General features: G+C 41.7%; 1 protein-coding gene across 4 annotated transcripts in view; it reads right to left on the bottom strand.

The window, feature by feature from the left end:
* Positions 1-14,928, bottom strand: part of ACTR3B (actin related protein 3B) — a 43,938-nt gene that overhangs the window by 22,673 nt on the left and 6,337 nt on the right. For 3 of the 4 annotated variants that reach the window (XM_034759980.1, XM_034759979.1, XM_034759981.1), the window contains exons 2-4: positions 9,003-9,058; positions 2,522-2,646; positions 1,287-1,397 (exon numbers count right to left, since the gene is read on the bottom strand). In XM_034759980.1, coding sequence (XP_034615871.1) covers positions 1,287-1,397; positions 2,522-2,646; positions 9,003-9,058 — 292 coding nt within the window. The remainder of the gene's footprint in view (positions 1-1,286; positions 1,398-2,521; positions 2,647-9,002; positions 9,059-14,928) is intronic. The other variant, XM_034759982.1, reaches the window with a different exon arrangement.

Here is a 14,928-nt window from a genome sequence, read left to right as displayed (position 1 = left end):
AAGAAAAGTCACCTTATTAAATATCAAATGCAGTTCAGACTTTTATTAAACTTGGCTCCTGATGCAGCAGTAACCAATTTTTCAGTTTATGAGTGCGCTCAAGAATCCCAAATAAGTCCCAGGTAAATAGATCTGATCCATTTACTCTTTGGCGGGTAGACACAGACCCAACCTTCCACAACATGGTTGTTAACATTTCTTTGAAAAATTACTGATGATTAGGAAAAAAGTTTGGTTTGACATGTGAACAGAAATGACACTGTGAACACAATAAGTAGTATGACTTTGACATATAAGTACATGTAAGGAGGAAATACATCCAGAGTAAGAAACTGATCCTGCAAACACTTATGCAACTGCCTAACTTTCCTACCGTAAGTGGTTCCATTGATCTCAATAGGACTACGCACCATAATAAAGTTAAACACAGTGTATGTGTGTTTGCAAGACTGGTGTATAAGGGATAATCTGCATTACGTACAGGGAGCAGACTTAACGTCTAAGGATTCTTCACATCGCTGCTACTCCTACCTGGGAGGGGATGAATTACCAAGGAAAACAGATGAAAGAATGTGCATTAATTTTAAAATAAACTAAAATTAGATTATGTGGAATCCTGCAAAACAAACAAGGAAATCTGGTTGCATACAACTACCTAGTGTAATAAATTACAACCATCTTTCTAAACAATTCATATAAACAGCCTGATGTTTAGTGGTGAACAAGTTTCAAGGCTGATCCAATTTGGGACCTTAACTACTTAACAGTGGTCTTTATTTAAAAAAAAAAAATCCAGCTATGAATTATGTATTCTTTATATTTATCTCCTCCTATGCAAAACCACTGATTTTTAGAAAAGCATTTTGCATTAAGTAACTAATTTCATCTTCAACAGAAACCTTTCACAGAAGGTAATACATAATTGTGCACATGATTGCTAACATACAGCATATTGCTAAGTGACATTTCCCCCTATTTCACTGTAATGCTTTATTTTGTTTGACTGAAGTCAGCCAATTATTTTAAGCAGCATCTGTAATTCAATCAAACCATCCAAAGCTTTTTAAAAAAAATAAAGCCCAAACCAAGAAACCTGTTTCAGAAGTGTACTAGAAACTGGCTCTAATGTGATTTTATATATTATTTCTACAACAATAAAAAAAATGAAAAGTTACAAAAGGCTTCTAGGCTTTATATACATAACAAAACCTACTTGAATGTTATCCACCACAATTATACCATCTCCCATTTGTGGAAGCATTTTCTTACCCAGTTCTATTACTCACCATTAAAAAGTAATGATCCTCGGGTTCAGCGCGAAGATATTTAAAAATTACTTGCTCCATGAATCTCTCCATGAGATCCCAGTCTTCAACAAGACCGTGTCGTATGGGCCACTGAAGCAAGAGAACATTTTAAACATGTCAGTGTATGAGCCAGTAGGTAACAATACAATGAACACGGGAAGCAAAATCCTAGTATCTATGAGAACCATAAATACTCGCCTATAGAAACGTTGTGTGTCTGTTCTACTTTTAAAAGAAAGCCAATAATTTTTAAGTCATCATCCTCTCCTGGATCTCTCATTATGATTCTGTTTGTGGATAGGCGACTGGACTGGGAGTCAGAAGACCTAGGTTCTATTCTTAGTTCTGCCACTGCTTTACTGTGTGACCTGGGCAAGGCACTTCACCTCCCTGTGCATCAGTTACCCCATCTGTAAACTAGGGATAATGATACTTCTGATCCTTTGTAAGCATTTTGCAATCTATGAATGATCAGAAGTAAGAAGACAAACCAAGACTTCAGTATTATATTATTTTAGACCATAGGTTCCTATAAGCAGGGGCTATCTTTGCATTTTGTTTAGTGCCCAGTACACAGTTGGTGCTTAATCTAATATATAAGAAACTAATATCGGAAATGTATTTTATGAATATTTAACATATACCTTACTTCATTAATCCCCCACAGAAAAGGATCCTTTACAGGAAAAAGAAAAACTGACTCACAGAGAAATGGACTTATAGGATGACCCTGTGCACAGGGGCCAGTGGCCAGGGGACATGTTCTGACATTTCTGAAAGCAAACTGATCAGCACCAAAATAGTCAGTAATTTTATCATTAATATAAGTCCCATATAATTTTCGGCAAGAGGAAATAAGATTTGGTATCTATGACTATATTAGCTACTGACATTACAGGGGAAAAGAAAGTGCATTATATTAATAGACCCTCCCAAAATGGATCTGTCATCAACTGTTGCTAAAGCATTGGTAGATCAACTATTTTAAACGAGGCCAACCAACAAAATTTGCACATGCTAAACTGAAGCCAACTAAATTCAATCCTTTCATTCTGCAACTTCAATGACTAGTATACTTAATGATAGCAAACTTCAGATAAGGGTTTATTTCAAATCTTCTTGAGAGGCATTTAAACAATCTACAATAATAAAAATATAGAGTCAATTCAAAAAGATTTCTGAAAGATGTTTAAAGCTTCATTATATATTCTTACTTTTGTAGCATAGGTAGGTTTATCTATGGCTTCATCTCCTATGAAGAAGTCTAGATCATCAACTCCCTTCAATACTCTCCTCTGGGCTTGGTCGCCTACTTTTGGTGACTCTCTGATTGCAATACCTAAATAAATAAATAATCCATCACAAAAGAATACATTAAAAATGAAACTCCTTTTCTAAACATAGAGCAATGTGAGGTGTTAAGCGTTCCCCTTTCCTGCTTTACATAAAGCAAGCAAGGCTTCTTTTCTCAAAAACAAAGACTGGAATGTAGGAAGTGATAAGCTGACACACTAATATGTTAGGGTACATCTTCAGTGCAGTGCAGGGGATTTGGTCACTTATCTCCAATTAACATCAGTGGGAGTTGCGACCAAATCCCCTCTCACTCACTCACACCACTTTAAAAATTTAACCCATTACCAAGTACAGCGCTCAAGAGAACTGTATACTTTTGATTTCCAATCCAGTAGGCACTCCTGAAGTGAGGAAATGACAGGTTTTTCTGGGTCTCAATATACCAGGCAAGTTGGAGAAATTAAGAGAAAGGGGAGGAAGTGGGAGCATGAAGAAAATATTCGAAAACATTAAATTACTGAGCCATTATTCTGGCTGGTAGAAAAAAAATCAATTTGCAGCCCCACAGAGAAACCTATTGAGACATTCATGCTTACTTTTAGCAGGAGGCACCTATCACTAAAATCACTAGCAGAAGGCTAGTGTAGACAGAAAGATTAAGCAGCAAGAAATCTAGGGCAAACTATAAATAAAAACAGAATAAAATGTAGCCTGTTTATTTACAATCTTGTTTTAGTAAGCCAGAATCACACACTCAACAAATTATAATGGAGAACAGGCAGTATGTAGAATAATCACTTAAGAATGCTTTTAATAGTATTATGCCAAAGGATTCTTCAGTTTGAAAACTTCTTTCAGAAACATACACCAGACCCCCACAAAATATTCCAATTGACAAAAGCAGGATTTATATTAAATTAATAGTTATGGGAAATATTTTCTACCATATGGTGAATACATAAACCTATTTAGCACAACACATACATATATCTTTATAAACTCTTGATTTAGAAAATTGCTTTAACACTTAAAACTATGTTAACTAAACTAGATAGTTACTGCACTCTAGTTCTGATAGAGTGCGCTTCCCCAGTTACTTCCTTGGACCTCTGGGTTTATTTAATATTTCCTTACCTTGTAGCATCTATCCAAAAAAAAAAAAAAAAGTCAGCATTCAAGACAGGCAAAAAAATACTGTGGACATTAGAAAACTAGATGTTTTGTTAGATTAACTGAACAAAGTCCCATAAACCTTTTCAAATACAGCAGAAGCATAATTAGCACCTCAAATTTAAGGCAATATGTAGTCAATACAAAGTTTTTAAGCTTAAGATACAAGACATTACTGAAATAAAGGAAAACTAAAATCAATGGAGTTTAGAAAGGTATCAAATTTAGATTTGAAAATTTTTGGTGTTAACATGGGCCAATAAAAAAAATAGGTAGCAAATCCAAATAATGAGATCATTTTAATATGCTATGGGCACAGCATGTACGCACCACAAAAAGTGGTGCAGTATATTCCTGATTCTTCTTCGAGTGATGGTCCCTATTGTATTCTATTGAGAGTTATGCACATGCACCATGCCTGCAGAGCTGTTCAAAGTAGTATTGCCTGGCGGTCCACACATGCACTCTTGTATTGCCTTATAGCTTCTCCTGAGGCGATAAAGGGTGGGAAAGATCGTCCACGTCTCCAGTTCCTTCTCATGGCCACATGGTCCAAGCTGGAGCTTCTGCTGCCCTCTCATTGTTAGTGACGCATTTTCAAATAAATTTACAAAAACAGTTCTTATTTTCATTCATTAGTTAAAATTTTATTGTTTTTCGTTGTACTTTGATAATTCCTAGTATTTTTTATAATTAAGGATTTGGGATGCCGCTTCAGCAGTTTTTCTCCCCAAACAATCTCCCCCACTTTACCCCCACGCAGCTCCCAGGTCTGGGTACTGGTTTATGCTGAAGATGCCAGGATTCAAAGCCTGTGCTTCCTGCCCTCAATCGTTTTCCATCAGCAACGAACACCAAGGCTGTTTATGCTGTTTGGGCGAAGGCCACATGGCAGTATCTGCCTCTCCTTCACAGCCCGTACACAGGAAGGCTGAGCTCTCCACCTCAAGAAGCACACTATGGGCCCAAAGTCGGATCCTGGCCAGGAACCATCCCCATACATCAGTCTGAGCAATACAAGAGCACTCCCCGTACCCTGGAGCCTCCGTCCAGATCAACCAGTATCCGTGCTACAGACTCCGCATTGTGGCCTAGCCAGGAGCCATGGAAGCATGCACATCCCAGCTTCTTCTACTCTTCTCCTCCCTAGGAGTGAGCAAGAATGTTGAAAAATCAACCTTGCACCATACTCGGCCCCTGGAATTCATAGGAGCTCGCATCAATTCGACCTCTGCCTGAGCTTATCTGCCACAAGACAGATCCCAGAGCCTACTGGAGCAAATAGCACGGATAAAGTCCAACCCTCTGTCTCGGCCAGGACTTACCTCTCCATCCTAGGGCACATGGTGGTGTGTACATATATCACGTCCTTCACCTGCCTGCACCTTCACTGTCTACAGCTGTGGCTGCAAAGAGTTTATTCCCTTATGCACTATGCTCAACTTTCCACCAGAAATCATCTCTTCTCTTCAATGGTGGACAGACCCAATACAAGTCTGCTCCGGGATGCCCTTCCTCCCATCCTCGCTGACCATGACAGTCATAACAGATGCGTCATTCTCAGGCTGGGGCACTCACACTGGAGATCACATGACACAAGACACCTTACCCACACAAGAGGCCAGGATGCACATAAACATTGTCAAACTTTGGGCAGTACACAAAGAATGTCACGTGTTCTTACCAGCTATCTGCTACTGCCACGTCCTCATCATGTCAGACACCACCACCACAGTATACTACATAAACAAACAAGGGGGCACGAGGTCCCCAGCACTGTGTATGGAAGCGATTTGCCCCGGGAATGGTGCATCAAACCACATATCCTTTTGCTAGCAGCCTACCTGCCTGGCACCTAGAACGTGATTGCAGATTCTCTCAGCAGGAACTTTGCAACTGACTACAAATGGGAGTTGCACGACACAATAATCGTGGACATCTTTGGTCACTGGGGTACACCAATCAGAGACCTCTTTGCATCTCACACCAACACCAAATGTACCCAATACTGCTCCACAGGAGGACTCTGTGCCCACTCACTGGCAATGCCCTAGTCATGGATTGGTCAGATCAGATGAACTACGCCTCCCCCACCCACCCACCCACACTCCTATCCCGCTTCCTCCATAAACTCTGGCAGGAGAAAGCGACAGCCATTCTGATCACTCCATTCTGACCTCGCCAATTCTGGCTCCCTCATCTTCTCTGTCTGTTGAAATAACCTCCACTCCTGCAACAGCCATTTCTGGAACTACTGACACAAAACAACGGCAGACTCGGGCATCCAGACCCATGGACGCTACAACTGACAGCATGGGTTTTGGATAGACACTTCCATTTGTACAAGAATGCTCATTGGCAGTGCAAGATATCCTCTCCAGTAGCTGAAAGGACTCCACAAGGCAATCCTATCAGGCAAATGGACATGCTTCATCTCCAGGTCAGATTGACAGAGACCTTTAGGGGTGGGGTTCTCCTTCCTCTGCAGCACTGGGCCTGGGTCACTTGCAGATTTAAACTAATGTAAATGCTGAAGTCTCTATAACTTGAAGTCTTTAAACCATGATTTGAGGTCTTCAGTAACTCAACCAGAGCTTGGGGGTCTATTTTAGTAATGGCTGGGTTAGATTCTGTGGTCTACAATGTGCAGGAAGTCAGACTTGATCACAATGGTCCCTTCCGACCTTAAAGGGTATGAGTCCTGGACCCAACAGCAAGGTCTTGCCCCCGAAGCTGTGAGCATCCCCTAAGTGCTCTTAGACTATTTCCTCGACATGAAAACCTAGGACTGGCTCTCTGCTCTATCAGAGTGCATGCAGCAGCCATTAGCACTTTCCATCCTCCAGTGGAAGGGCTTTTTATCCAAACCTTGACCACTCAATTCTGAAAAGGCCTTTTATGTAAATATCCACTCATTCAGCCCATTGCTCCCCAATGGGTCCTTATCTCTTTAGTGAACTCTCTCTTTGAACCGCTGGCCTCCTGCCCTCTCTCTCTCCCCCCTCTCCATGAAGGTCACTTTCCTTGCTGCCATTACCTCAGCGAGGAAGGCTGGTGAGCTGGGAGCCATGATGGCAAACCCCCCTTTTACTGCGTTCCATAAGGACGAGGTCTATTACAACTGCTTCCCTAGTTTCTGCCAAAGGTGCTTTTCCAATTCCACCTCAACCAACCCATACATCTGCCTACCTTCTTTCCAAACCCACATGCCTCGAATGAGGAACAGTGGCTTCATTCCCTCAAAGTGCATAGGGCCCTGGGACAAAGCCATTCTGGAAGTCTCCCAGATTATTTGTCATCATAGCGGAGAGAATTAAAGGATAGGCCATTTCCACCCAGAGAATCTCTAAGTGGATCTCAGGGTGCATTACGCGCTGCTATCATTTGTCAAGGCTCTCCCCACGAGATGGGATACAAGCCCATTCCATGAGAGTACAAGCCTCGACCACAGCCGCACTCCACGACAAATCCCTTACGAACATATGTAAGGAGGCCATGTGGAGTTCGGTACACACCTTTTCCTCTCATTATCCTCATTCGGTGCAGCAGCGGAACCACAGAACAAAGGACCATCTTCCTCACACCCTCCTCCTATCTAAGTATTGCTTATCAATCACCCTCAATGGAATACAACTCGGACCATCACTTGAAGAAGAGGAGGTTACTTACCGGTAACTGGGGTTCTTCAAGATGTGTGGGCTCTATCTGTATTCCAATCCCACCCTCCTTCCCCTCTGCCACAGCTCTGTAGGTCTACGGTGGAGAAGGAACTGGAGACGTGGCCAGTCCGCCCCACTCTTTATCACCTTGGGTGAAAACAGGAGGCAGGACAGGGGCGCATGCTCTGACCCCCGTGCAACACTACTTTGAAAAACTCCAGCTCCAGGGGCACGTGTATAACCCTGAGTGGAATACAAATAGGGACCACACATCTCGAAGAACCTCCAGTTACAGGTAAGTAACCTCCTCTTATCTGAATAGCGTGGGAGTTATGGATTTTATTCAGATAATTGAGAGGGCAGGAACCATTCAGCTGCAGGGTGGCCTCCCCCACAGCCAGAAGCTCTTCCTTTTCCTTGCAGTGCTGGCCAGGGGTCTCTGCTCTGCCCCGCCAGGACTGCAGCCTCTCCCCACACCTTGCGCCTGAAGGGATTAGGTGTCATCAGCTCAGCAGCAGCACAGGAAGCTCTCTGCAGCTCCAGTGTCACGGCCCCACTGCCATGACAGTGGAACTGCAGAGGGATCCCTGCGCTGCCGCAGAGCTGGTGATACCCAATCCCTGCAGGAGCAAGGTGCAGAGAAGGCTGCAGTCCTGACAGGGCAAAGCAGAATCTTGGCCAGGGATCTCTGCTCTGCCCTACTAGGACTGCAGCCTCCCTGCTTACATCTTGCACCTGGCCGGGGTTGGGTATCACCAGCCTGCAGCAGCACAGGGAGCCCTCTGCAGCTCAGCTGTCACAACCCTGCTCACGGACAGCTGGGCTGCAATGGGCTCCCTGCACTGCTGCAAGAGCCATTCAGCACCAGGGTGACCTCCCTGGCAGCCAAGGGTTTGTCCTGCTCCTCCTCCTCCTCACAGTCTGGCTGGGGGCTCTGCTCTATTATCCAAACCGCCACATTATCAGAATCCCTTCCTTGTCCCCCAGCATGAGATACATGAATTCTATGCCCTCTGCAGCATGTATCTCATGCTGGGGGACAAGGAAGGGATTCTGATAATGTGGAGGTTCAGATATATAGGAGTATACTGTATAAGACTCCCAACCAGGGACACTGTTTAATTTTTTTTTTCCTCTGTCTAGAGTCCTAGTCAGCATAAAGATGGATACACATTGCTGCCAAGTGGTACCTGCATTTCAGTACTGAAATTGACAAGAGGCCTCCCTCATACTACCCAAGCTGTAACCACAGAGTCAGGTAAAGAGGAAGTACCTTGTATTCTGTCTAAGCCAGAATCCTGGCAGAAAAACAATAGAGATAGGAAGGAAATGGTACTAGAGCTCTTTTCATCTCAGTCATAGCAACCAGAAACTGATTTAATGAGGAATAGTCCTGGCAAACTGCAGGAAAGAGTTTTCATTAGCTATACTCGAGTCAAAGATGCAGATATAGTGAATATGGACAAGAGACTTTGGAAGACTGAGTTAAGATCTGAAAAGCAAATTATTTATTGCTCATCATTTTCATGAATAACTTTGTACATCAGAAGCTGAGGCAAAAGTTACTTACATGATGGAATAATGAACTGTGGTTCCGTATTTCCTGCATAGCCAAGTTTTGTGTACCTAAAAGAGTTATCAACAGGTCTTTAGATGCATCAAGAAAAAAATCAGTTCATTTTCAAGCTCAATACGGACTATACAAAGTAAAGACACTAATCATGCTTCTTGCGGTGTGAAAGCCAAACAAAAGTATGGACTATCTACATTGTTAAGCACAGCTCTGCTCTGAAAAAATGACTAAATGTCATATAGTGGAGTTCCATATTTATGTCCAATTATTTAAGTATCAAACATTCTTAGTTTACAAGTGAAAAGGTATTCCTCCCCCCCTTCTAATTATCAACTCAACTTAGGTTTTCTCCATCTCACTTATCACCTGTAAAAAAAAAAAAGAGCGAGAGAAAAAGATTCTGCAGGACATATTATTCTGTTAAGAACATAAGAACAGCCATACTGGGTCAGACCAAAGGTCCATCTAGCCCAGTATCCTGTCTTCCGACAGTGGCCAATGCCAGGTGCCATAGAGGGAATGAACAGAACAGGTAATCATCAAGAGATCCATCCCCTGTCGCCCATTCCCAGCTTCAGTTCCCATAATGTCACCTGCATCCCATAATTTTTGTGCCTTTTCTCAAAATCCCACAAACCCACATGGCCCCCCTTACCGTCTACCATCTTTGACAGAACCATGGAGCCTGCACCATTCTGCACTACCATCATGAGCACTGCAAGCAGATATAATCTTGCAGTATTTGCAAAGCCACTAGAAAAACCAAAACAGTGGGGAACATGACGATTTCTTGGAGGACAGAGTGCTGTGGAACATAATGAGAACCAATTCAAGGCTGTTGGCGGCATGCACGGAGCAGCTGCAGATGGTGGAGTGCCACTTCTGGACCCAAGAAATGACCACTGACTGGTGGGATTGCATCGTAACGTAGGCTTGGGATGACAAGCAGTGACTGCAGAACTTTCAGATATGCAAGCCAACATTCCTGGATCTATGCGCTGAGCTCACCCCAGACCTCCTGCACAGCAACACTAACATAAAAGCTGCGCTGACAGTGGAGAAGCGAGTGGCAATTGCACTGTGGAAACCTGCAATACCAATTGCTACTGGTCCGTTGTAAATCAATTTGGAGTCAGGAAATCCACCTTGGAGGCCACTGTCATGCAAATGTGCTGAACCACTAATCACCTCCTGCTATGTCGGATTGTGACTCTCGGCAATATGAACAACATAGTGGATGGATCTGCAAAAATGGGGTTCCCAAATTGCGCTGGAGTGACAGATAGGGATGTGTGTGCTATTTGGATATCAAATCATCTTGCCACAAAGCATATCAACAGAAAAGGCTACTTTTCTATGGTTATGCAAGCACTGGTGGATCACTGGGAGTGCTTCACTGACAGTGTTAGCTGGTCAGGGAAGGTAAAGGACACAGGACTTTTCAGAAAGGTGCAATCAGGCACTAGCAGATTACCACTGGGAATGTTGGAATTGCCAATAATGATCCTGAGCAACCCAGCCTACCTATTTGCTCTCCTGGCTTATGAAGCTGTGCACCAGCTATCTCAACAGTACCACCATCTGTAATGTCTACAACTTCAGTTGTCTGCTGGTACCACCAGCAGTGCTGCAACTAAACATGTCAGTAAATTAGCTGTATCAAAAGAAAAAAAAAAAAAGGCTGTCTTTGTCTAGTAAAACCAAGGATGAGTTCATAATAAGGACCAGCAAACTGCAACATGACTCCATTTTGACTCCAAGATGAAAAGATTGCTTGGTTCATTTACGCAACAAATTTTCCCTTTCATCTTGTTCAGAAGGGACATTTCATTGACACGGTTCAATCGTTATGACCAGGCTATATTAAGCCTGGCAGAGCAGACGATGCTGTAAGGTTGCTAGATACAGCGTATGAGAAGGAAATTGAACAGTGTGCAAAAAACATTGATAGGAAATTGGTTAAACTGAGTTTTGATGGGTGGTGCAATGTACACAATGATTCAGTAATATGTGCTTGTGTGACAACAGAATATGGCATTGTCTATCTTACAGAAACAACTGATACTTCAGGAAATGCCCATAGAGCAGAACACTTAAGAAGTAGCAGTCAAAGCTGTAACAAACTGAACAAAAATTCAAGTATTAAGTGCATAGCTTTGTCCCACACAATGTTGCAAATGCAGCAAAAACAAGAAGAAATCTAGAAGATAACGAAGAGAATCTGAAACTTCTAAAATATGGGTACAGAGCTTATTTGATGCATCTTTCTGCCGAAAACTGAAGTTCAACTCCGGAAATATAGAAAAATGTTGCTGAAATTGCAAAATACTTCCATAGCAAACACTTCCTTCAGCTTCACTGAAAAGCGCAGGTGAATCCAAACTAATTCTCCCCCAAGAACTATGATGGAATTCAGTGGTCGACTGTTTTAAGCTTTTTATTAAGAACTGGCCTATTCTGATGACAATTTGTGAAGAAAATTGAGAACAAAATAAATGAAACTAGCACAGCCAAAGCAGTGAACATTGGACTAAACAGAAATGTGGAATCTATTTCCATGGCCTTGGACAAACTGCAGAAAGACTGCAGCGGTATTGCAATGCTGTTGAAATTTGGAAAGAACTTTGAAACATTGGACAAAGAAATACCAGCGATAACACAGTTAAATTGCAGGCAGTAAAAAAGCAGACGGATGTAGCACTTACTCTGCCATGTTTTCTTGCGAATATTATCTACCCAGGGTAAATCCCTAACCACTGAAGAAGATGCTGCTGCTATGACATGGGCATCTAATAATCACCCATCAATAACGACAGCCATAATACATTTCAGGGCTGAAGGTGAACCATTCAAACACTACACATTTGCTGAAGTTTAAAAGAAAGTCACATGACTCTACTGATAGATATTACTAGCAAAGCAGCTGGAACCAGAGTTTTCTGAAGACCTAAACAGGCAGTAGCCTCTTCTGCGGGCACAGAAATAATATTTTCTTCATTCATTCGAAGTTGAGAAATCGACCGGGAGTTAAAAAAAGCAGGAAAACTTGTCTCATTCTTCCAGTCTATGAATAAAAATGAGGAAGGAAGGGACGAGATCTACCAGTTTTAAAAGTTTGAAAGACAACCTAACTTACTTAGGAGTCAGTCTCTTTTTCAAGAGATTTAGACAAGTGAGAATTTAAGCTCCAGTCACTTTCACTTAGGCACATTTGAAAATTTTCCAGGCTGACCTGAAATAATCTGTTTAATTCACTGACTAAAGTTAATCCCTCTGTTCCTTTAGTAAATCATTTAGTTGTAAATGTGAAACATGTTTTGATAAAAAAAGTGTAGTATCCAAAACATTTAAGGTTTTGTTTAATAAAAGTAAGTGTTATATGCTGGTTTGTGTGTTTAAATTAAACACCATCTTCATATAGCTTGACACAAATCAGAAGCAAAAAGTTAATTATCTAGTAAATAAGTAATGTATCATTCACCATTTTGTAACATACTAAACATATACAGTTTATAAGAATCTGAAATAATAAGCTGTATAATTGCTTAAATAAGTGTATATAATTAAAATGTACTCCCTCATATAGCAAAAAGATGCACCAAATCTAGTGCAAAGATGCTATTTAGTTGTAAATCAACATTTTTAATGGTTATATCAACCAATCAGAATGTGCCTTTCTTTAGCAAATAACTGAAATACAAATGGAAAAGTTGATTATAATCAATTATTTAAATCAAGGCTTTCCACTTGGCGATTTAAATCACTCCACCCTACTTCTTTACCTCAATTTCCTGCATCTGTGAAATGGTGATATTTACCTACTTCATAGCAATGACAATGAATTGATAAATTGTCTTGATGACAGAATGGACAATAGGAAGAAATCATTACAAGTAGGTTGAGAGAGTGTCAGAAAAATTCCTTTTATATCGATCAACGGAAAAGAGAAACAGAAGGCTCTGGAAATGGGTGCTCCAATGTGGAGCCTAAATCTACTGCATTAGATCACTGGTTGCAATCTAGCTCGGGTCAGTAGCAAGCAAAAGTAGTTAACATCTGAGACTACAAGGACTGGTTGCCTCAAGCACAAGTGTCCACATTACAAAAGTAACAACACTGGTATCCTGAAGATTGAATTGCCTTCCTACCCCTAGAGGTGCTCTCCCCTCAAGTCAGGATAAAAGCACACAGACAGTGCGATGCAGGTAAACTGCACTCGTTCCACACAAAGCTAGGGAGCTGCATTGTCAGTGCATAGGCACATTTAAAATCTTACAGTCTCCATAGAGCCCACTACAAATAGCTCAAACACTATTAGGCTATCCCTATAGTAGAAAGTTTTTTCCTCCTTACCACATAGCAGCTTAAACAATAAATGTTCTTTTATGGAGTATGTACTGTAAACACTCATTAACAGACAGTCTGTTTAGCTTAAGAAATTAAATCAAATTAGCTGTGACCCTGCCTGTTAGATACTGCCCATTTCAAAATCTTTTCCAAGATCCAGCCACAATTTTCAATTATACAAAAGGATCATGCTTTTATATTATCTGGTCTCTTCAAAACCTTTTCAAGGCTAACAAGATAGGGACGATATAATTTTACCTGGACATATGCTATAGCTCTCATTCTGAAGTGCCTTGGATATTTACTAAAGCTTCAGAGAGCTTTCAATTACAGTCCCTAAATGGACTGGTTTATGCACAAAACTGACACTTTATGATTAGCACCATAAGAATTCGTTTAATGTTTTATGATGAAGCCTGGAGTGAATACCCAACTAAGTGAGTGACAGAACCATGCTTCTAAGGAGTATGAATAGGATCTCAAGAACTCTGATATTTACCTTTGTTTTTTGTTAAGTGGGCTTTGCTCAAATGCCTGCCGCAAGAACAAGTGAGGCTGTAATCTAAAAGATCTCTGTTTCTCTGATTTAGAATGATAAAATCATAAAATATTAGGGTTGGAAGAGACCTCAGTAGGTCATCTAGTCCAACCCCCAGCTGAAAGCAGGACCAACACCCACTCAATCATCCTAGCCAGGGCTTTGTCAAGACGGGCTTTAAAAACCTCTAAGGATGGAGATTCCACCACCTCCCTAGGTAAGCCATTCCAGTGCTTCACCACCTTCCTAGTGAAATAGTGTTTCCTGATATCCAACCTAGACCTCTCCCCCCAGCTTAGTGTCATCTACGAACTTGCTGAGGGTGCAATTAATTCCATCATCCAGATCATTAATAAAGATGTTGAACAAAAACGGCCTCAGGACCGACCCCTGAGGCACTCCACTTGATACCAGCTGCAACTAGACATCGAGTCATTGATCACTACCCGTTGAGCCCGACAATCTAGCCAGCTTTTTATCCATCTTATAGTCCATTCATCCAATCCATACTTTTTTAACTTACTGGCAAGAATACTGTGGGAAACCGTATCAAAAGCTTTGCTAAAGTCAAGATACATCACATCCACCACTTTCCCCATATCCACAGTGCCAGTTATCTCATCATAGAAGGCAATCAGGTTGGTCTGGCATGACTTGCCTTTGATGAATCCATGTTGACTGTTCCTGATCACCTTCCTCTCCTCTAAGTGCTTCAAAATGGATTCCTTGAGGACCTGCTCCATGATTTTGCCGGGGACTAAAGTAAGGCTGACCTGTCTGTAGTTCCCCGGGTTCTCTTTCTTCCCTTTTTTAAATATGGGCACTATATTTGCCTTTTTCCGATCGTCCGGCACCTCCCCTGATTGCCACGAGGTTTCGAAGATAATGGCCAATGACTCTGCAATCACATCAGCCAACTCCCTCAGCACCCTTGGATGCATTAGATCTGGACCCACGGACTTGTGCAAGTCCAGCTTTTCTAAATAGTCCTAAATAGTTCTTTCACCACTGGGGGCCGCTCACCTCCTCCCCATACTG

Source organism: Trachemys scripta, chromosome 2 (assembly GCF_013100865.1).
Source record: "Trachemys scripta elegans isolate TJP31775 chromosome 2, CAS_Tse_1.0, whole genome shotgun sequence".
Taxonomy (NCBI): Eukaryota; Metazoa; Chordata; order Testudines; family Emydidae; genus Trachemys; species Trachemys scripta.
The sequence above is the reverse complement of the archived record's forward strand: the minus strand, read 5'-3'. Positions and strand labels throughout refer to the sequence as shown.